Genomic DNA, 24,483 nt, shown 5'->3' on the forward strand with positions numbered 1-24,483 from the left:
ACATTTGGAGGATCTCTCAGTAAAAGGGAGATGGTCAACACACCAAAGAACTTGGCACATCAACAGGTTGGAGTTGATGGCGATTTATCTCGCTCTAAAGTCCTTTCTGCCCTTGATCCAAGGAGAATCAGTGCTAATACAGACAGACAACACAACCTGTATGCACTATGTGAACAAACAGGGCGGAACAAAATCCCCAAGTCTGTCCAGGTTAGCTCAAAGAATTTGGGACTGGTCTCTCAGTCATCAAATCATGATTACAGCAGTACACCTGCCAGGAGTATCCAATGTCCTAGCGGATTCCCTGAGCAGGTCCTCCTCGTCGACCCACGAGTGGGAATTACACCAACCCACTCTAGAGAGGATATTCCAACTATGGGGTCGTCCGCAACTGGATCTTTTTGCTACGCCGCAGAACCGGAAATGCCGGAATTATGCAAGCTGGCATCCCCACAAGGAGTCGCTGGGGAATGCCCTTTTGATAAACTGGTGCAATCTATTTGCGTACGCCTTTCCTCCAATTCCCCTCATACCTCGGGTCCTTTGGAAGATGAAGAGACAACCTTGCCACCTGATTCTAATAGCCCCACGCTGGCCCCGACAAGCGTGGTTCTCAGAACTTCTCCTGATGTCCCAATGTCAACCAATCCTCCTGCAACATCGGACAGATCTGCTCACAATGAGCGAAGGGAGAATTTGCCATCCGAATCCCTCCTCACTGAGCTTATCGGCCTGGAACCTGAATACCATGAGTTCGCCCATCTAGACATCCCGCAGGATTGTAGGGATATTTTGGCCCAAGCAAGAGCACCCTCTACAATCAGGACGTACAAGTTCAAATGGAAAAGATTCTGCCACTGGTGCGTTTCTAACGGAGTCCACCCGATACACTCCACGGCGCATCAATTACTACCTTTCTTCCTGCACCTAGCTAATTCTGGACTGTCTTATGCAACCCTACGGGTTTTCCTAGCAGCAATTTCCCGTTTCCGGCAGGATGGATCAAATTCCCTTTGTTCCTCAAGAATAATCCGTCAATTTTTTAAAGGTTTGTTTCGGAAATTCCCGCCAATTCGACGCCCTCCTCCGTTGTGGCATCTTAACGTTGTGTTGGCGCAATTGATGAGACCTCCGTTCGAGCCCATTCACAAGGCCGACTTAAAATATCTAACTTGGAAGGTCGCACTACTTCTGGCATTAACGTCTTCACGTCGTGTCAGTGACATTCATGCTTTTACCGTCAAACCTCCGTTCCTGCAGTTCAAACCGGATGCTGTAGTGTTACGCACCAATCCATCATTCCTACCCAAGGTGCCTACTGATTTTCATATTAATGAACCAGTAATATTAAAGACCTTCTTTGCCAATCCTCAGACACCTGCAGAGCAAAGATTGCACTCTTTGGACGTGAAGCGATGCCTAAAATTCTACATCAGTAGGACAAGTTCGTTTCGAAAATCCGATCAACTTTTTATAGCATATGGACGTTGTCATAAAGGACGTCAGGTTACTAAGCCGACGATTGCACGATGGATTTCGGCAGCTATTGTTTTCTGCCACCAAAAGGCAAACAAACCCCTACAGTCTTCAGTGAGAGCGCACTCCACTAGGGCAGTATCATCATCTACTGCCTTATTTGCTGGAGTACCTTTGCAACACATCTGCAGAGCAGCTACGTGGTCGACCAGACACACGTTTACTAAGCACTACTGCTTGGCAACTTTAAGCGAAGAGGACGCTGCAGTAGGACAGGCAGTGCTACGCAATCTTTTTAAATAAGGTGAGCCTCTTCCTCCCGCCTCCATATTGTTTCCATTTATAATTGACATATGATGCATTTATACAATTACAGTTATTCAGTACTGTCATATGCATAAGAAGATTGATTATCATTATAATTTCAAAGCTCTGTGATCATGGAAACAATGATGATTGTTACTGCTAGCTATTCTATATTCAAGCATGTGAATCTATGAAAGACACCCCAATACTGGAGAAGAACAATTGTTACTTACCTGTAAACAGGTGGTTCTCCAGTATTGGTGTCTTTCATAGATTCACATGCGACCCTCCCTCCTCCCTTCAGAGGCTCTCTTCTCCTCATACACTCTAAGGTCACTTTGGTGCTACGAAAATCTGAGGTGAGAAGCTCTGAGGAGAAGGTTCTAGAGAGGAGCTGGCGCCTGATTGGCCGTAGTTTGGACTAACATAATGACAGAGATAGACTACGAATGTCTTTTTTTCTCTTTCCATGTATCTCTATGGAAATTTCATATAGGGACATTCTTGATGTTATTACTTACTTATATCTCTGTTTTTATATGATTACTTATGTATATGTATATATATATATATATATTATGGCTGTATATATTGCTATATTATTTACCGTGGGACTCCCACTCCGACGACGGGGAATATTCAAGCATGTGAATCTATGAAAGACACCAATACTGGAGAACCACCTGTTTACAGGTAAGTAACAATTGTTCTTACTCTGCACCACTGTCCCCCCACTCCACTGCACTGTACACCACTCTCCTCTACAACACTGCATTCTGCGCCACTGCTTTCTACTCTACTCTAGTTTACACCACTGCGCTCATTGCCACTATCCTCGAACACTGCATTCTACTCTACGCCACTCTACTTTGCACCACTCTACTCTATGCAGCTGCACTCTATGCCACCTCACTCTCACCACTGCCCTTTACGCTACTCTACTCTACACTCTGCTCCACTGCATTCTACCCCTAGGCACTATACTCCACTCTATTCTCCACCACTGCACTGTATGCTACTGCACTCTATGGCAGCCTACTCTATGCCACTTTACTATGTGCCACTCCACTCTTATGCAATTCCACAATATGCTACTTCACTTCTAACCACTCTACTCTACACCACGCACCTCCACACAGTGCCAGTCTGCGCAACTCTACCCCACTCTACTCCACTCCACTCTACTGTATGCCGCTCCATTTTATTCAACTCCACACCATTCTACATCATGCCACTCCACTCTGTTGTACAACATGGATAAATGACATTGGAAAAGGCAATTGCTCTTGCGTAGGCGATACTTATTGGCTTTGCCAATGTTTGGTTTTGTTTCTCCTTGCTTTGATTGGTGCACAGAACAGTGCTTAGGCATGCAGAGCTAGAGTAATGGTTGTTAAAATCCCTGGAGATAATTTTTGTAGAAACCAGAGGCTTACATAGCTAGTTTTTGTAGAAACCAGAGGCTGACATGGCTTCTCCTTTGTAGAGTGCCCCGTCAGCTTTCTCTGCAGTGCTGCCAGGTCTTTCTGGAACACAAAATCACAAAGTTTAAAACCATTTATTGCTAGCAGAGAGAGGCCCTAGCAAAACATTCAACCGCGGTCTCTGTCTCTTTCACTAAATACAAGGGTGGAGAAACACAGTAGAGGGAAAATGGAGAGCTAAACAAGTGAAAGGCTAAAGAAGGTAAGGGAAACAAGAAAGAAAGGGCAGTGAAGTGAGAGATCTTTTTTTGATGAAGAGACAGAGACTGGTGCGTGGCAGAGCAGCTGATAAAGACAGGTGTGAAGGCGAGACTGGAGAGATAAAGCGTGTGGTTGGAGATGCAGACACAGATGACCTGAAAGTGGGAGAAAACCAAGATGATGAGTCACCAAAGCGAGGGGGGAAAGACAGGGAGGAGGAAAGAAAGGGAAGGAAAGAGAAAGACAAGATAGAGGGGTGAGATGAGAAGCATAGCGAGATGCAAGAGACAGGGTAGAGAACAATCCTGCCACATGAGACAAGAGAGGAGAGAAACAGGGAGAGTAAAAAATATAGGAGACATGGGTGTAGCTGTCATTAGTGTAGTAGTTGCAATGGTTCAAAGGCCTTGAAGTTTGGGGTGCCCACTGCACCCTAATAATGCATCTCTTTTGCTACTGAAATGGTGGGCCATTTTTATTGATTGCATTAGGGTTCATGTACTCTTGCTACGTTGCCGGGAAAGCAAAACAGAGGAGGGGAGAGGGGAAAGGCTGAATAAATAGTGACACTCATGTTATAAGGAATATATTGTTATCCAACATGGTAGTATGCAAGAGTTCGAGGGTTTGAACAGCAGACCGCATATTGGTGAATTTTGATGATGGTTTTTGTGAGTAGAGCCCCAAAGGGCTCCATGTAAAGGCAGAAGATGACGGGACAGAATTGAATACAAGTCCACAGGTGAAAGGGATCTCTCAGGAGCTGGAAGTTCGGTACAACTGACATTAATACATGTAATGATCTATTCAGTCAGTCAAATTCACTTTATTCAGTTAATTAAAACCATAAAAGCATACTACTTTAAAAACACAATACATTTTAAATTATCACAAAAAAACAATCACAAAATACACATAAAACGAAATCTAGATCATCAATATACACAGAAATAATTCATTGTATTTAAAATGTACTAATTAATAGCAGTCTTTCTCTTTTTCCTTATTCTGACCTATTAACAGGCTGTGCGTTCTCTGTGGGTTAGATATGTAATATAAATCTAGAGCCAGTTGGTTTGCACCATTTGTGGCCTAGCTGGACTTTGTGAGGCATCATGAAAAGAGGAGGTGGGGAGAGAAGGGTGGAAAGCGGGTTTGTTGTGTAACACTTTACCATACCTTTGTCGGGGGGTCCCTTAAGCTTCTGTTACACCACTGTAATGAACCCTGACATCTATGGCGTCTCTCTACCAAAGCCAAAAGCTTTCCAACCCTGAGCCAGTGGGATGTTTCCTGTCCTGAGAAATAAAAAAACTCAATGTATGCACTAAATGATACTGGTTATGTTTTTAATGTTTATGAAGCTGTCATCCTATTTTAGACAGAAATATGTGAAAGCAATCCTACACACAAACAAGCTTTGGCAATAATTGTTTGTAATCTCGCTAGGTCTGTGCTTATGTTTTTCTTTGCATTATTGTTAGAAATGGGGGTCTCTAGTTGGAAATATCTTGCACCTTGTCCAAGTAGGGACTCTTCCTTCTAGTTAGGATAAGGGAGTTACACACTTAGCTCTGCTCACCTCCTTGGTAGCTTGGCACGAGCCGACAGGCTTATCTCAGAGACGATGTGTAAAGCATTTGTACATAACACACAGTAACACAGTGAGAACACTACAAAAGGACACCACACCAGTTTAGACTAAAAGTATCTTTATCGAAACCAAACAAGACCAAAACAACACAAATCCAACATACACTTATTAGAATATCCCTTTTAAAAGGTTTTAGCAATTCTGTCCATAGAAATCTATGGAAGCGGATGCTTTTGACAAAATAACTTAGGATGTGTAAAAATTCACCAAACAAAGCAGCCGCTGATGAGCGAGGTGTGTGAAAACACAGCAATGCATTGATTCCTGAGTCCGCGGGGAGGCGATACGTTAGTTCTGTTGCACGAGCAGAGAAGTGTTGTGTCAAATCCAGACTGTAAGGAGAAGCGATGCGTCGATTTCCAGACAGCTCAGGTGTGCGGCTGTTGAACTTGGCAGACAGGTGCGTTGCGAGGGAAAATCCAGCTGCTGCAGGTCGATGCAGCGGTGATCCGGGCGCTGTGCCGATTTCTACAGCTGCAGACAGGTGATCCGTCGATTCTTCCAGGTGTAGGGCAGGCTTGAGTTGGAGTTAGAACGGGAGTTTCAGACTTTGGAGACTCGGTGCTCGGGACTGGTGCTGTGACGATTTCTCAGGCTGCACACAGGCACTGTGTCGATCTTTACGGACACACCTTGGCGATGCTTGTGTTTTTCAGCCACATAGCACTTTGTGATTAGAAAAACGGCGCTGGAAGGGCGATGTGTGGATCTTCACCAGGAAAGTCACCAAAACAACCTCCAAGGGCCCAGAAACTGGATTAGGCACCACAAGGCAGGTCAGAAATCCCAGCAGTAAAGTTCAAGGTTGCTGAAGGTGAAGTCTGGTGTCCGGAGACTTCTTAACAGAAGGCAAGCTCTACATCAAGCCCTTGGAGAATCTTCTCAAGCAGGTTTTCACAGCAAAGTTCATTCTTTGTCCTCTTTAACTGAGAAGCAGCAACTGCAGGCCAATCCAGCAAAGTAACACACAGCATAGGGGCAGTACTCCTCCTCACAGCTCTTCAGCTCCTTGGCAATGGTTCTTCTGGATCCAAAAGTGTTCTGAAATCCTGGGATCAGAGCCACAATACCTATACTACTTTTTCCTTTGAAGTCTGTGTTGAGAAAGTCTCTCTTGCTCAATAAAACCAGTTCTGTCCTTCCTGGTCCAGCCACACTACAGGGGGTGGAGACAGCATTGTGCAGGGCAGCTACAGCCTATTCAGGTGCTAGTGACAACTCCTACCACCACTCAAGCCCAGGATGGCTCATCAGCATATGCAGGGCACACCTCATCTTCCTTTGTGTGAGTGCCTGGAGTAAATGCACAAACTTCCCCTCTCAATTAAAAAAAAAAGACGGTGAATCCACAAGCAGGCAGCAGCACACAGAATGGTTAAACAAGAAAATGCCTACTTTCTAAAAGTGACATTTTCAAACACATAATTTAAAATCCACCTTTACTAAAAGGTGTGTTATTAAATTCTGAGTCCAGAGAGTCCAAACTCCAAATCTCTAGCTGTTCCCAATTAAAAGTTAACCTTGTAAGATGTTACAAGGCTACTCCAATGATAGCCTATGGGAGAGATAGTCCTTTCAGTAGTGAAAAACAAAATACACAGTATTTTACTATCAGGAGATTTAAAGAACACCAGTACATGTCCTACCATTCACATACACTGCCCCCTGTCCCTTGGACCTCCGTTACGGGTGCCTTACATGTAAGAAAGGGGAAGGTTAAGGCCTGGCGAGTGGGTGCACTTGCCAGGTCAACATGTCAGTTCAAAAGTTACCTGTAAATCAAATATGCCAATCATGGATAACCAATCATAATCACAATTTACTCAGGGAGCAGTTTCATTTTGGTACTGATCAGCAGTGGCAAAGTGCCAAGAGCATCTAAACCAGCAAAACAAAATCAAGCACACAGTCAAAAATACAGGAGGTAGAGGGAAAAGGTCAGGGGAAACCACACCAAGGATGCTAGGTCTAGCAGTTATCATATTTGCACCTGTGCCTTTAGAATTGAAAAATAAAAGCATATGTACAAGAACAGCGTGAACTAGCCACGTCTGACCTACGGAAATGACCTTTGTGGATCTCACATTTTTGCACACTCCACCATGTGTAACTGCTTTCTGCACTGTGGCTTGAAAATGTTCATGTCTGGCAAGATAGCTAGTGCAATCGTTGTTTTAAAACCATGTTCATTCCACTGTCTGTCATCTTGCATTTGTAAAGGCTTAATTAAATTGGAAGTTCACCTGACCAGAGCAAAGAAATGAACAGGGTGTCATGAACTATTTATAATGTCAATAGAGTTAAGATTACACTACTGCTAGGAATATCAATATATGAAATCATCGAACACATCTTGTGCTTTTTTTCTACACAATTGTCCACTTTCTTGTTCACAAATGTCCAGTTTTGTATATTGTATGAGCAGAAATACTAATTAATAATTATTGACTGAATACAAAGTAAACACTTGTTTTGTTATGCATAGGTTATCCAAACAAACCTCAAATTTTCGTTAAAAGTGAAGAGGCAGATCAGTCAATCAGTAACCAGGATTCTGACGTCAGCAGTGCAAGTGAGTAAAGAACAAGAGAATGCTTGGAGTTTAAATGTAATGTTTCACTGGCTTAAGGAGGTGATTAAAGATTTCTCCTTTGGGATTTATTTATTTTTATTTATTTTATTTATTTATAAAGTTTTATATAGCGCAAACATGATCCTGAAGGATATCAGAGCGCTTTACAATATGTGGGAAGGAAGGTAATACATTGCAGTGCCGGCATCAATAAGAATAACCAACATAACAGTTACAAAACAAAGTGGTCAATAGAAAGTAATACAATAAGTAGTACATAGTGAGCAAGAGGGGAACAAATGATAGACTAAATAAGAGTATCACCCAGTGCAGGTCGTAAAGCTGTAAGTCCAATGACTTAGAGCAGATGATCCTAAGCCATTTAAGGTAAGAACTTGTACATAAGTAATCTTTTAGCTTCTAATTTGAAAGCAACCGTGGAGGAGATTCTGCGTACTTCTGGTGGAAGAGAGTTCCAGATCTTCGGGGCAGAGCCGTAGAGAATGCACGGTGACAGGTTCTCTTTTTGCGAAAGATCTGTGGTTTCTAAACCAGCTCCCTAGTGCCATAAGTTATTGTTAGAGTGATTTGTGAAGAAGCTCAGGAACAATAAAACAATCACATGCATGGACTTTTTGTAGTCACTGATTTTAACATGAGCATACTTATATGAATGTTTTTCAGGAGTAGAGAGAGAGAAGGTAAAATTTATATTTTCCCACTGTTTCTAAAAACTTTGGCATCTGTGAATAAACTCAAACCCATGCCTTTTAACAAAACAGTTCACTATTTTCTTGTTGTATACTTTGATTGGTGTTTATATAAATCAGTAGACAAACAAATCTCTGCCTACAACGATTTCTGAATTTGACATGCTGTTATTCTTGATTTTTATGTTATGCAGTATATCCAGTCGTTAAACCTCTAGGCTTCATAAAAAGTGAAGAAGAGGAGCAGATGATCAGTGATCACCTACTTGGATTCAGCAACACATGTGAGTAAAACCAGGCAAAAGCTTTGACTTCAGTAGTCACATTGTACTTGCCAGGTAGGAGTGGTATTTTGCAACTCGTGTAGACTCAAGAGGCTATCTGAGTAGTGCCTGAAGAATATCTGGAAAAAGCCCGCCTTACCTATTCCAACCTTTCTCAAGTAGTGAATGGTCTGGTACAGTCACTGGTGTATTCAAGAATGATATTCGTAATTGAGGAAGTATCATAGTTGTTGGAGTCAGAACAGCTAAGGCGACAAAAACCACATGTTTTCAGTTGCTGCATGGTAGAAGCTGGGACTTCTGCTATGGCATGGTTGTTGTTCTAAAGCTAAAATTCAGTTTGTCCCTTACTTTACAGTGAAGATGGTAGCTCTATCCGCCTCATGTGCCAGTAGTTGGCAATTGTCACAAGGCGTCAGCAACACATGAAGTTCATACTGCTTCCAATAAAATGTGCTAGTACTGGGTGGTGGCAATGCCAGGCCAGGCACACCATAGAAACAGTGCGTGACAAGTAATCACTGTCACAGTGTTTCTTCAGGCACATAGCCATCCCTGACCCTTGTACCATGTAATTGTATAAGAGGGGGAGAACAGTCATGTGTCAGCCTCCTAGTAGTACAGCTGGACTTCATTGATTTCCTCCCTTGTCCCCTTGTCTTTCTTTTACATCTTCCTTCAGTCTCAACTTCAGTCCAGTCCTCCTTATACTCTCCACTCTCTTTCTCAGGCCAGGATCATATCTCCACCGATGTTAATGTGAAGATTCAAATGAAATTGTGTTTTCTTCTCCTTCTTACTTAATGATGGGGTTTCTAGTTCTGCTTAAAGGGCCTAAGAATTGAAGCCCAGGGAAGGATTTGACTCATAGCTCCTTGAGCCCTGTGGTTAAGATGGGTATATTAGACAGTTAGCTCATGAGCACTCTTGGCCTGTCTAGTTCGCATGATGAATAATGTCCAATTGCAACTGAAATACCATGTGGCAACGTCTTTTGAATGTAAAAGTATTGTGTTGTTGTCTATTTTGTAGAGAATTGTCTCATGGCTTCCCTTTGCCATCATTAGTGTCTGTGGGTGAGCCAACAAAAAAAGCAAGTTTTCCCTATAGCCAGTCACCCAATGTTAGAAATGGGATTTTTGGCAGGCTAGGGCATGTGCCAAAGCCAGGCAGAAACCACAATTCTAGTCAGGATAAGGGAGTTACACTCAAAGCATTTGCACATAACTAACAGTAATACAGTGTAAGTACTACAAAAGGACACCACACCAGTTTAGAAAAATATCCAATATTTTTATATACTTAAGACAAGACAAAAACTATTTAAAAAAATCCACAATACAGTACTAAAAAATCTTCGGTTATCAAAACATACTTGAAAAACAGTTCCTTGATGTCAATAGCTCCTTCCGGGGCCATCACTGCGTCGTGAGCAAACAAATCCAAACAGTTCTGGCTGACCCCTGTGTCACGGGCCAGCTACGGTGTCTTGAAGACCCGCAAACAGTACCTTTTAGAAATGCAGGGCGTCGGTGACCTCTCATTGAGCTTCCAAAAATACGGCGTCTGTTGGCGTCCGTTCCGGAGGTCGGTGCAGGAGTTGTCGGGGTCTTCGAAGTCACACGCGTTGCAGATCGCACTCTCCTCTCTGTTGAAGTCCGGAACGCTGGCGTCGGGTGCTGCGGTGCGGCGTACGGTGCCCTCAGGTCGCACTGCGAGCAGCGGCTCAGTGGCGGCATCAGATGGTGTCGTTGGTGAGACCAGGGTCGCGGTGTGAAGGGAATGCGGTGCGGGCAGGTCGAGGTGCAAACAGAGGCAGCGGCGTTGCTGAAGCACTGTCGTTGGCAGACTAACTGGAGTCAATGGCGCTGGAGTCGGTAGGCCAAGGTTGCGGTATGGGATGAGAGCGGAGCGTTGTGTAACTTTAAGAGCGGTGCCCTCTAACGATGGTGCAAGCAGTGGTGTCGATTTCGGCATGGAGCGTCGTCGTCGGGGATACCAAGGCGTTGTCGTGAAGCGAGGCGGTGCGGAGTGCGGGGCTCAGAGGTCGCGGAGCAGCGGCTCAGTGGCAGCGTCAGCAGGCGCCGTCGGTGAGACCAGGGTCGCATTGCGGTGGTACCTTCTATGGTGCCTTCAGGACAGGGAGTTGGCCACGTCGTCGTAGGGTTGCTTTTTCTTCTGTTGCAGCACAAAACACACAGTTCCTAGTGCTGAGGGAAGAACAGCTTGAAGCCTTTGCTGTTCCTGAGACTTCTTGAACAGGGGGCAAACTTTACCTCAAGCCCTTGGAGAAACTCACAAAAGTAGATTGCAGAAAGTTCAGTCCAGTCCTTTCACTGCCCAAGACAGAAGCAGCCACTGCAGGCCAACACAGCAAAGCACACAGCAATGTGGTAGTCCCTTCTCACAGCTTCTCCAGCTCTTCTTCTTGGCAGTCTTCTTGGTCCAAAAGAGTTCTAAAGTTCAGGGGTCTGGGCCCCAATATTTATATCCCAAAATCCTTTGATCTCTTAGGCAGAGAGTGTCTGTGCCCAGCCAGAACCAGTTCTGCCTCCTCTGGTGTGACTTCCTGGCAGGAGGTGGAGACGGCATGGTCAGAGGCAGACCAAGCCCTTTGAGGTGCAAGGAAATCTCCTCCCCTTCCCCAATTGCAGCCCAGGTCTTTTCAGCCCTTTCTTGATCCACCTAGACTATCTGGAGCCACTCCTGCTCCCCAGCCTTCTGTCATCCAAAACCCAGACAAGCAATCTACATTCCAGCAGAGGCCTACGGGATGACTGAGCAAGAAAATACCTACTTTCTAAAAGTGGTATTTTTTTTAAACACAGAATGTAAAAATCACCTTCACTAAAAGATGCCTCTTTAGATTCTTAGTTCAGGCATACTAAACTGTATTTTTCTCCCTAATTCCCTGGTCCAGTTATGTTTATAACTGGACCCCATTCTATCCTATGGGAAGAGGTAGCCTTGCAATAGTGAAAAATAAAATTGGCAGTAACTCACGATCAGGACATGCTACACACAAGGGCATGTCCTACGTTTCACATACACTGCACCCTGCCCACAGGGGTACCTTGGGCCTACCTTAGGGGTAACTAACATGTAAGAAAAGGGAAGGTTAGGGCGGGGCAAGTGGGTGCACTTGCCAAATCGACATGACAGTACCAGACTGCACACAGGCTCTTCAAACTGTTTATGTGGATGGCACAATCAGTGCTGCAGCCCACTAGCAGCTTTTGGTTTACAGGCCCTGGCACACATGGTGCACTGTACTAGGGACTGACTACTAAATCAAATAGCCAATTATGGAAACACCAATCCATAACTTTAATTTGAGCACTGGCAATGAACAGCAGTGGCAAAGTGCCCAAAGCATCTAGACCAGCCAAGCGGAGTCCGACATTCAGCAAAACCACAGGAGGCAAAGGCAGAAAATGCAGGAGAGACCCACGGAAAAAGTGCCAGGTTTAACACGTGTACCCTCCAGCTGAAATGTGGGGAGAACTACTCTCCATCTTCATCAGTTCTCTTCACTAAGGCCGAAAAATCTAGACAGACCATCAGCATTGGTGTGTTCTGTACCAGGGCAGTGTTCCACCATGAAGTCCATCCCTGTAGGGAAATGAACCACATCAACAGCTTTGGATTCTCACCCCTCATCTGCATTAACCATCTGAGGGGCCTGTGGTTGGCCTGATCCCGGTAGTGAGTCCCAAACCAGTAGGGCCTCAGCTTCTTCAGCGCCCAGACCACAGCAAATGCCTCATGCTCAATTGCACTCTACCTCTGTTCCCGTGGAAGTAACCTCCTACTAATGAAGGCTACAGGTTGGTCTAGGCCCTATTCTTTCAGCTGTGAGAGCACAGCCCCCACACCATGCTCTGAAGCATCTATCTGCACAATGAATTCCCTTGAGAAGTTGGGCGCCTGAAGCACGGGCACCATGCACATGGCAGATTTCAGGACATCAAAAGCTTTCTGGCAGGCGTCAGTCAGTTCACTTTCTTAGGCTGTTTTCTGGAAGTCAGCTCTGTCAAGGGGGCAACAATGGTGCCATCCCCCTTGACAAATCTCCTGTAATACCCTGCGAGTCCTAAAAAGGCTCTCACCTCTGTCTGGGTGTTAGGGGGTTCCCAAGCCAGAATGGTATCAATCTTGGGCTGAAGAGGTGCCACTTGGCCGCTCCCTACCTGGTGTCCCAGGTACACCACGGAACCCTGCCCGATCGGGCACTTACTCACCTTGATCGTGAGGCCTGCCTGCTGTAGAGCCTTCAAAACTTCCCAGAGGTGGTACGGATGTTCCTCCCATGTGGCACTGAACACTGCAGTGTCATCCAGGTCGGCGGCACTAAAATCCTCCAGTCCAGCCAACACCTGGTTGACCAACCTCTGAAAGGTGGCAGGGGCATTCTTCGACCCAAAGGGCATCACCCGGAATAGGTAGTGCCCCTATGGCATTGAGAATGCTGACCTCTCCTTTGCCCCATCAGTTAAGGCAGTCTGCCAGTACCCAGATTTTAGGTCAAATGTGCTGAGGTACCGGGCAGCTCCCAACCGATCGATGAGCTCAGCAGCTCTGGGGATGGGGGTGCGCATCAGTCCTGATGACCACATTGAGCCCTCGGTAGTCCACACAGAACCGAAGTTCTGGTGTGGCACCGGGTGCGGCAGCCTTTTGGACCAAGACCAATGGGCTGGCCCAAGGGCTGTTTGAGGGCTCAATGACCCCTAGCGCTAACATCTTGGAGACCTCCTCCTTGATGCAAGCCTTGACCATGTCAGTCACTCTGTAAATGTTATGCTTTACAGGAGGACTGTCCCCAGTGTCAACATCATGGATACACCATTGAGTGACACCACGGGTCAGGGAGAACAGAGGAGCAAACTGTCCCAACAGTTTGCGACAGTCACTCTGCTGTTCAGGAGTCAGGGCGGGGGAGAGTGATGCACCGTTCACTGACCCATAGTGCTCTTTTGCAGACAGGAGGTCAGGAAGAGGCTCAGTCTCCGCTTCCATTCCAGCATCTTTTGCTAGGAGCATGCCCACTTCGGACCTCTCCAAATGGGGCTTCAGGCGGTTCACATGCAGGACCCGCTAAGGGTTCCTGGGAGACTGCAAGTCTCAAGTTGCTCTGGCGCTCCACCACCTCCAATGGTCCAGTCCACTTATCCTGGAGTGCACAAGGCTCCACTTGGGCCATGATCCATACTTTCTGTCCAGGCTGAAACTCTATCTGAGTGGCATTCTGATCATACCAATGTTTCATCTCCTCCTGGCTGGCTTCCAGATTCGCATGAACAAGTTGTCTGAAGCGCTTAGTCTAGTTTCTGAGGGCCAGCATGTAGCTATATACATCCTGGGGATGTTTACAGGGAGCTTTCTCTCAGCCTTCTTTCATCAGATTCAGAGGTCCTCTTATTTAGGCCTCATGGGTTCACCAAGGCCCATAATCATGCCCTTCAGGGTCCGGTTGAATCTCCCAACCAGCCCATTACCTTGGGGGTGGTAAGGAGTGGTGAACTTGTATGCAACACCGTACTCGTGCCACAGGGACTTCATATACTTTGATATGAAGTTGGTACCACGGTCAGACACCACCTCTTTGGGGAAACTGACACAATAGAAAATACCCATCAACGCACGACCCACCACGGGGTCCGTCACATTCCGGAGATGGATGGCTTCCGGGTATCGGGTGGCATGGTCCACCAAGACCAGGATGAACCTGTTTCCCATAGCTGTCTTGGGATCCAGAGGCCCCACAATGTCAATACCCACCCTCTGAAAGGGGGTGCTGATCACAGGGAAAGGTTGAAGAGGAGCCTTATACTTCCTCCCACTCTTACCACTTGCCTGGCAAGTCTGGTATGACCTACAATGAGTATCAGAACTCTTGCGCATTTGGGGCCAGTAAAAGTGGATGACAAGCCTTTCAAAGGTATTGTCTTGTCCCAGATAAAGGCACATCATGAGCCAGACCCAGTAGGAAGTCTCTGAAGCGCTGGGGTTCCACCAGCACACAGCTGACCCAGGCTCAGCAACGTTATGTTAAAAGTATTTATTAAGCGTACAAAGGGGACGCTGCATTGACGGGACAATTACCTTACTGATAAGCTTGGGAAAACAGCCAGGTCTTAAGCTTTTCCTGAACTGAGCATAGGGGGTCGCCGACCTCACTTCCACGGGAAGCGAGTTTCAAAATTGCGGGGCCAAGACCGCCAATCTGAGCCCTCCATGCTTTTTGCGTTTGAATGGTAGAGTGGTCAATAGGTTTAGATTGGAAGAACGCAGTTCTCAGGAAGGGATATACCGCTGAATCTTTGAAGAAATAAAAGCTGGGCCATTCCCGGCAAGGGCTTTAAAGATGGTACATCCCAGCGTAAAGGCGCAGCGTTTGGCCACTGGAAGCCAATGTAGACTCTTCATCAAAGGTTTGACATGATGTCGGCTGGGCTGACGGGCGAATAACCTGGCCGCGTGGTTTGGCACCAACTGGCAACGGTGTATTTGATATGCTGGAATACCAACATATAATGAGTTGACGTAATCAATACGCGAGATTACCAAGACTAGGACGACCAAAGTCAACGCCTCAGTGGTGAAGAATCTACTGATCTTCCAGATTCTGCGCAGGTGGAAAAAGCAGACGGCGACCAATATGGGCTTTCATGGACAGATTCCTCCTAATCACAATCCCAAAGCTCTTAATGGAGCCTGCTGGAAGTGGGGAGCTACCCAGAAATGGAGGCCAAAAATTAGAGTTCCACAGGTTAGCTGGTCCACCTGTCAAAATGAGCTCAGTTTTATCAGGACTCAATTTCAGTTGATTGTCATTCATCCAATCACTGATAAAGCTCTAGGTAGACAGGAAATTGGACACTGAAGAAATGGAAGAATTGATATCAAACACCAGCTGCAGATCGTCAGCATAGTTAAAAGTTTCAACCATTCTTTCACATAGTGACCAGATCAAAGGTAATAGGTACAAATTAAAAAGAAGGGGCGACAGGGAAGAACCTTGAGGTACCCCACAGGTCAGTTTCATTTAGTTGGATGAGAAATTGACAAGGCGGACTGCTTGAAATCGGTTGCTGAGGAAGGAGAAAATCCACTTCAGTGCCAGACCTTGTATCCCGGCATTGCTGACACGGTCGATCAGGAGACCATGATCGACCGTGTCAAAAGCAGCTGATAAATCAAGGAGTACCAAGGCCTGGGTGAGGCTCTTGTCAGCCCCCCTTCTGAGCTCATCCATAATTGCGAGGATAACTGACTCTGTTGGGTGTGCAGGTCTAAATCCTGCCTGATGAGGATCAAGGAAGTGGGAGTGTTCAATGAAGGAACTAAGACAATTCGCTACATGAGCTTTCAAAATTTTTCCTAGGTAAGGCTCGCTAAATAGGAGACCATTATGCCAGTATATCCAGTGTGATCCAGACTGATCACCTGCTGCCTGGTCTGCACCCTGTTGCCGGAAACCAACAAGAGAAGGGCACTCCTGCTGCTCCTGGCAGAATTCCTCCCTGGTGAGGCCTCCTTCCTGCTGCCAATGGGTCAGCTCAGGTAGGTCCCCCAGTTCAGCCACTTGTTTCCCTATAGGCTCCAGGGCATCCCCCTCAAGGTTTGCCTCCTCCTGGACCATGGGAACTTCGGGCCCGGTTTCCCACGCCCCCTGCTTCTTCTCTTTCTGGCAGGCACCTGGGCCATTCTTTCAGGCTTCAGGTCCTCTTGAATGCCCTTACCGACTGTCATTGACCGTGTGGTCACGCATGCCTACTCAGGCAGACCCAACATCTCCAAATGAGACCTCCGCTCCATCTTCACCCAAGGGGAGCTCTCCAAATCATTTCCTAGCAGACAGCCAACAGTCATGGCTGGCCTCACAGCTATTTTCAAGGTACCTGAGACACCTTCCTCCACTCAAAGGGAACCTGTGCCACTTTGCAGAGGCACTCTGAATTTTCAGCTGCAACTACTGGGTAGAATGCGTTGGGGACCGCCTGCTCATCAGACATCAGCCGACAACTGACAGCTGTCACACTGGCTCCGGTGTCTCTCAGAGCCTCCACACTATGGCCATTGATGGTCACCCAGTGCCTGTACCTGTTAGTGTTATCAGGCAGATGAGCTCTTGGGACCATCTCACTGTCTGCTAATGAGGCCAGGGACATCTCATTCCTTACCGAAGAGGTGGTGATACGTCTGTTTCTTACTGCGTGGGGAGGTGATGCGTCGGTTTCTTACTGCGTCCCCCAACGATGCAACAGACTTGGCGCCTCGATGTGATGCGCCAATCCGGTGATGATGCGTGAACTCATGCAGCCGCATAGCAGGCCTTGCATCAAACTCGGTGCGATGATCGCAGACTTTGGAGATCGGTGCACTCAATGCAGCGTGTGGCGATCTCTCGAGCCGCGGCAGGCGCTACAACGGTTTCTTCGGCGATACGTCGGAAACAGGTGCGGATGTGTCTCGCCTCTTCGAAGTTGCCCCGATTTTCCAGCTCCCAGCGGAAAACATTCTCTAGAGGTCCAGAACAGCAGCGGGTACCTCTTAGCAGATTAGAATTCCCAGCAAGGAAATTCAGAGGAGCTGGTGGTAAAGTCTTTGTGCCCCTGTGACTTCAGAACATGAGACTAGTTCAGTTTCAAGCCCTTGGAGATCTTCTTTCAAGCAGGTGACAAAGCAAACAGCAAAGTCCTTTTCACCTTTCCTTGGCAGCAAGTAGCCACTGCAGGCAAACCCCAGACAGCAAACCGCACAGGGTCAGTATTCCCCCTCAGCTTCGCCGGCTCTTCTCCTTGGCTAAGGTTCCTCTTGATTCCCAGAAGCGATCTAAAGTTCTGGGGTCTGGGTCCTGTTATATTTGGGGGTCTCTAGTTAGCAATGGTTTGCACCTTTCTCCAAATAGGGACCCTTGAGTCTAGTCAAGGTAAGGGGCTACACTCCTAAAATAACCCCTGCTCTCCCCCTTGGTAGCTTGGCACGAGCAGGCAGGCTTATCTCCGAGGCAGTGTGTAAAGCATTTGTGAACACATACAGTAATACAGTGAAAACACTACAGAAGGACACCACACAGGTTTAGAAAAATAAGTATTCTTTACCAGACTTAACACAAGACCAAACGACAAAAATCCACAATGCTGTAATCAAAATAAGACTTTAAAATGGTAGGAAATAGCTCAGTTCACTTTAGATTGCAAATGCAACACGTTACTCTCAAAGTACCTTAGATACGTAACGCAGAACAAACAAAAGGGTAGCAGGGAAGATGATGTGTCGTGTCAGGTTCCTCCGTTCCGATGTCCCCGGGGCTGTGTTGATGCTCTAAAGGGGCCCACCTCTGGACAACCCCAAGTCCGGCTTGTAAGTGAACACGGACTGTTGGGGTAATCGAGCGGGGGAAGGAAAGGGTGGGGACTGCAGGGAGGGAGATCTGAAAACAAGAAAAGACAAACACCATATGAGACCCTTGTCTATATTATATGATATGAGCTGTTTGACATGAAAACCAGCATTACCTACTCTGGCGCGCCATCTCACCTGTATAGTAAAGAAGGTACGGCTTAACTTATAGGGGAGAGCAAGAGGCAGTGGCAAGAGGTTTCAGGCAACTAATATGAAACAAAAGAAACAAAGACCACACATATGGGAATAGCACTTCAGTGAGAAGAACACATGGAACACGACATGTCTTAGTACTTTGTGTTTGCAGATACCCACTTGCGTCTGAACCACTAGTCTCAAGCCCAGCGGGTATGGCACCACCCCTTCTTGTTGAGGCTCTCTCCTATGAATAATAAATGGAACAGAAGAAAAGAAACAATAATGAGGACTGGCTGCGGGAACGTGCCTTTCTTCACGTCTTGCTTCTGCCAGTATATGCAGGAAACATGCATCAGATATCCCACACACGTCTATGCACACCAAGTGATGGGTTGTCTTTACTGCCTCACAAGACAGTGAATAAACGATAGAGAACTTTGCAACAGGAAGCTGCTTGTCATGGAGCTCTCAAGCCACTAGAGTAATGACAGGGCTGAAACTCACTCACGCTCTCTGATGGGTGAGTGGCCGTAATTTTGAACCGCTCCTCTCCATGCGACCGGCCGGTCTCTCCAACAGAGGGGCGATATCGTTCAAGAGTTAAGTTGCCCAGGGAAACACCCCAAACACTCCGGTCTGATGAGACCCTTTGGTCTCTGAACTTGGTCCTATGAGGAGCCTCAGCAAGAATCAGCGACAACACGCCTACCTCGGTGGTTGGAAGTCTCCGGGGGAGAATGCATCCCTCGCGCTTCCTGATTCCTTCTGCCTCCGTGCTCCTCTCTGCCAAACACCGTGATATCTTGGGCGCGTCTACTCCAGAAGAATTATCGGCTCCGAAGGAGTCGACCTTTGCCCTTTTTACGTCCTCGACGGGCGTTGCGCGAGTCACGTGATACATCTCTCGCAACGCCCGCCGGGACTTGTAGTCTTGGAGCGGACGGGTTCTGAACTTCCGCGTGTGCAGTTTGCAGCAGTCGGCGCGCTGGCTATCGGATCCTGACAGCACATCCCCCTTCCGGGGTTCATCGACTGCCGGATGGCTTGTGCGGGTGTAACCGATGAAACTTAGCAACCAGCCTGGGCGCATGGACCACCGAAGCAGGTTCCCACGAGTCATCCTCTGGCCAATACCCTTTCCAGGAAATCAAGTACCATAACCTACCCCGCACTATCTTGGCATCTAAGACGGCCTTCACCTCATATTCCTGCTCTTGTTGCACCCAGATAGGTGCTGGACGCTGCTTCATTGGCTGTCTCGATGGTTTCAGAAGGGAGACATGAAAAATCGGATGTATGCGGAAGTGCGCCGGTAACTGCAGCTTCACGGCTACGGTATTTATATGCTTTATGACCCGATAAGGTCCAATATATTTAGGGTTGAACACGCTGTGTTTCCTAAATCGGATGTGCCTGGTAGACAACCACACCCGATCCCCACGCTTGAATACGGGACCTGGCCTGCGATGCTTATCAGCCTGTGTTTTATACTGGTCCTTAGCTTTCAGCAAATTGGCCCTAGCCTGCGCCACGATTCTCCGCATAAGCACTAGTCGGGTGTCAGTGTTAGGTAGGATCAAAGGGGTGAACCTGGGGTGGAACCCGTAAGTACAGAAAAACGGGGTGTGTTTAGTTGACGAATGTGTGGCGCTGTTTTAAGCAATTTCAGCGGCCCACAACCACTCCACCCACGCATCAGTAGTGGTATTCACATAACACCTCAGGTATTGCTTCAAAGTTTGGTTCAGCCTTTCGGTTTGGCCATCCGTTTGGGGATGGAAGTTCGTAGAAAGGAAGGAGGTGACGTGGAGCTTGGAACACCAAGCCTTCCAAAAGCCTGCCGTGAACTGGGCCCCTCTGTCTGACACTATAACCTGCGGAAGTCCATGAAGACAGACTACGTGAGTAAGTAGTAACAGGGCCAACTGTCCTGCGGTGGGTGCCTGTTTACAGGCTACAAAGTGGCCCATTTTAGTTAGGTAGTCTATCATCACCATGATGGCCGTCATTCCTTGGTCTCGGGGGAGTCCCACTATAAAATCCACTGATATCCTTTCCCAGGGTCTCTCGGGAGTGGGCATCGGCTGCAGCAATCCCTGGGCTGATTGGTGGTCTGCCTTCATTTGGGCGCAGATGGAACACTCCTGCACCCACGTCTTGATATCCGGACGAATGGAGGGCCACCAAAAGTGTCATAACACCCTTTCTAGGGTCTTTTCACGACCGGCATGTCCTGCACAAGGGAGGTCGTGACACCACGTAAACGCCATTTTTCTCAGGTTTTTGTTGGGGATGAGTACTTGTCGGCCTTTCATGGGGAGGCCTTGATGTAACCTCCATTCTGGATGGAACCGAAGCCATGTTCTCCACTCTACAGTCCGTATCCCTCATCTGATACTTTCTAAGAAGCTGTCCGTGGTCACTACCCCCACTACTCGGATAGGCTCGATGATGGCTTTCTCTGTAACCGTATCCTTGGGCTGAGGGCTTTCCTGTCGAGTGAGAGCGTCGGCCTTCTTGTTGTTAACACCTGGGCGAAAGGTCACTATGAAATCAAACTCGGCAAAAAAAAGCGTCCAACGGAGTTGCCTAGGTGTGAGGTGTCGAGCTGCTCGTAAAAACTGAAGGTTGCGATGATCGGTATATACTGTGATCTGATGTGCTGCCCCCATGAGCCAATGCCTCCATTCCAGGAAAGCATCTTTTATAGCCAAGAGTTCCTTTTCGGTGATAGTATAGTTTTGTTCCGCCGGGTTCAATTTCCGGGACATAAAGGCTATGGGGTGGAGGTACCCCGTGGTTTCGTGTCTCTGAGACAGCACTGCTCCCACCGCTACTTAGGATGCATCCGCTTCTACAAAAAAGGGCAACTCCGGTTTAGCATGAACAAGAACAGGAGCGGAAGTAAAAGCCTCCTTTAGGCAATCAAACGCCTCTTGGGTTTCGGTGGACCATATGAACGGTACCTTTAATCTGGTCAACTTGGTCAGGGGTGCCACTGTGTTGGAGAAGTTTTTTATGAATCTCCTATAGAAATTTGCGAACCCCAGTAGACTTTGGATGTTTTTAACGTTTGTGAGGACGGGGCCACTCCACGACGGCCTTCACCTTCCTCTCTGCCATGACCTGTCCAGAGGGGGTTAGCATAACCCCGAGGAATTCCACTGTGGTTACGTGGAACTCACATTTTGTGAGTTTACAGAATAGCTGGTTTCTTTGTAAGGCCTGTAACACTTGCCGCACATGGGAGATGTGCTCCTCTTCAGTTGTTGAGTATACAAGAATGTCGTCGATATACACGACTACAAAGACGTCCAAAAATTCTCGTAACACCTCGTTGAGGAAAAATTGAAATGCGGCAGGGGCGTTACAGAGCCCAAAGGGCATCACCAAATACTCAAAGAGCCCGTACCGCGTTTTGAAGGCTGTCTTCCATTCATCGCCTTCGCGCATCCGCACCAAGTGATACGCCCCTCTCAAATCCAGCTTGGTGTATATGTTCGCAGCTCTCACCTGCTCCAGGAGAACCGGAATTAACGGGAGTGGGTATTGGTTTTTTACCGTGATGGCATTTAATGCCCGAAAGTCTATGCAGCACCTCAGTTCTCCGTTGGCCTTCGGAATGAAAAAAAGAGGGGAGGCTGCAGGAGACCGCGAAGGACGAATGAACCCTAATCCTTGGTATTTGTCCAGGTAGGTTCACAGGTGTTGGTTTTCTGGTACGGTCAGAGCATATATCCGCCCGCAGGGTACCACCGCCCCGGGAACCAAATCGAACTCCTGATGAGGAGGGAGCTCTTCCGCCTTGGTATCGCTGAATACCTCTGCGAAGGGGCGGTAACAGTCAGGTAACACCACTTCTTTCTCGGCAGCGGTCGCTATTCTGTGCACGGTGGCTAACACCTCCGACGGGCGGGTCGGCTCCAGGTTGCGATGCTTCTGGCAGTACACTGACCTCAATTGTAAGGTCTTAGTTGCCCAGTGGATGCTGGGTTCATGTTTCTACAGCCACAGGAGCCCCAGGATCACTCCGTACTGGGGGGCTTGGATGATGTTAAAAGACACTTATTCTCGGTGATATCCCTCATACGTGAGTTCGTACTCCGGAGTGTGGTGATGTAGCGGTCCTGATACCAACTCCTTGCCATCCACCGCGTAGACCAATTCCGGGGTGGGTTTGAGGAGGAGCTGAACTCCTAACCTGGCTGCCTCTTTTCTGTCCATAAAACAACCGGTAGCACCGGAGTCAACCATGGCTCTGATAGGTCTTCCTACTTGATTTATGTCGATGTGCATCGTGATAAAGAAATGTTCTGTGTCCCTAAAAACGGCGTAATCCACTGAAGGGATGGTACGTCTGCCTGAGAGCCTCTCTTCAACCGTTCTCAGGTGCGATAGTTTTCCTCCCCCTTGTCCGTTGCCACCGTCGCCATCTGGCCGGGACGAGAACGACCGTACGCGGGTTTAACCGGACACTCCCGTATGAAGTGCCCTTTCTTGGCACAATACAAACACAATCCCTGTTTGCGTCTATGGTCTCTCTCGCTCAGAGTTAACGATGCCCTCACTGCTCCGATTTCCATAGGTTCTGGCTTGGTTGGAGTTTTCTCTGGGAGCCCTGTTCGCTCGCTCCATGGACTGGACCTCTCCTTTCTTGCGTGCTCTCCTTTCCGTTCTTTCAACCGATGGTCCAACCGGAGCGTCAGGTCAATGAGGGCAGCACAGGTGTTGGGTTGTGGATCGATTTGGGCCAGGACGTCCTTCAGCTCTTCTATGAGGCCGTGGTAAAAGATGACTGACTGTTTGGTTTCAGGCCAATCGGTTTCTGCTACCAATCTTCTGAAGTTGTTTAGGTAGCTGACCAAATCCAAGGATCCTTGCCGGAGCTCGAGGAGGTCTTTGTCCACCGAGAACGTTTCTGCTCGCCAGTCAAACGTCTTCTCGAAAGCTGCTCTGAATGTATCCCAATCGTATAGCAGGGGGTCATCATTCCTAACTATAGGGACTGCCCACTGGGCGGCTTCCCCCCCAAATACGAGATCAAAAAGGCGACTCTAGCTTGGTTTGTAATGAACATTTTAGGCTTGCAGGTGAAATGGAGCAATACCTGGGTCATGAACACTTGGACCTTCTTTCTATCCCCATGGAACCTCTCGGGTGGGGCCAAGGGTACTGAGGAGGGTACTTCTACCACCACCGATGTCGGGTGTGAGGGGCCTCCCACGCTAAACGGGTTTTTCTGCATGTAATCTACGCAGGAATGTAAGGCCGCTGTCTCCTGTCGGGACGCAGCTAGCTCTGCCTGCATCTGCGCTAACGCAGCCATTACGTCCTCTAAGGTAGCCATCCTTAGCCTTCAACACAACCAGGAGGAAAAGAGAATTCTTGGGCCGATAATTCTGTCAGGTTCCTCCGTTCCGATGTCCCCGGGGCTGTGTTGATGCTCTAAAGGGGCCCACCTCTGGACAACCCCAAGTCCGGCTTGTAAGTGAACACGGACTGTTGGGGTAATCGAGCAGGGAAGGAAAGGGTGGGGACTGCAGGGAGGGAGATCTGAAAACAAGAAAAGACAAACACCATATGAGACTCTTGTCTATATTATATGATATGAGCTATTTGACATGAAAACCAGCATTACCTACTCTGGCTCTCCATCTCACCTGTAAAGTAAAGAAGGTACGGCTTAACTTATAGGGGAGAGCAAGAGGCAGTGGCAAGAGGTTTCAGGCAACTAATATGAAACAAAAGAAACAAAGACCACACATATGGGATTAGCACTTCAGTGAGAAGAACACATGGAACACGACATGTCTTAGTACTTTGTGTTTGCAGATACCCACTTGCGTCTGAACCACTAGTCTCAAGCCCAGCGGGTATGGCACCACCCCTTCTTGTTGAGGCTCTCTCCTATGTCTAATAAATGGAACACAAGAAAAGAAACAATAATGAGGACTGGCTGCGGGAACGTGCCTTTCTTCACGTCTTGCTTCTGCCAGTATATGCAGGAAACATGCATCAGATATCCCACACACGTCTATGCACACCAAGTGATGGGTTGTCTTTACTGCCTCACAAGACAGTGAATACACGATAGAGAACTTTGCAACAGGAAGCTGTTTGTCATGGAGCTCTCAAGCCACTAGAGTAATGACAGGGCTGAAACTCACTCACGCTCTCTGATGGGTGAGTGGCCGTAATTTTGAACCGCTCCTCTGCATGCGACCAGCCGGTCTCTTCAACAGAGGGG

General features: G+C 47.6%; 1 protein-coding gene across 3 annotated transcripts in view; it reads left to right on the forward strand.

Moving 5' to 3' along the window:
• Window positions 1-24,483, forward strand: part of LOC146796143 (uncharacterized) — a 182,823-nt gene that overhangs the window by 134,667 nt on the left and 23,673 nt on the right. For all 3 annotated transcript variants that reach the window (XM_085628529.1, XM_085628527.1, XM_085628528.1), the window contains 2 exons: window positions 7,607-7,693; window positions 8,598-8,687. In XM_085628529.1, the coding sequence (XP_085484655.1) occupies window positions 7,607-7,693; window positions 8,598-8,687 (177 nt within the window). The remainder of the gene's footprint in view (window positions 1-7,606; window positions 7,694-8,597; window positions 8,688-24,483) is intronic.

The sequence above is a fragment of the Triturus cristatus genome, chromosome 10, assembly GCF_964204655.1.
Source record: "Triturus cristatus chromosome 10, aTriCri1.1, whole genome shotgun sequence".
Taxonomy (NCBI): domain Eukaryota; kingdom Metazoa; phylum Chordata; class Amphibia; order Caudata; family Salamandridae; genus Triturus; species Triturus cristatus.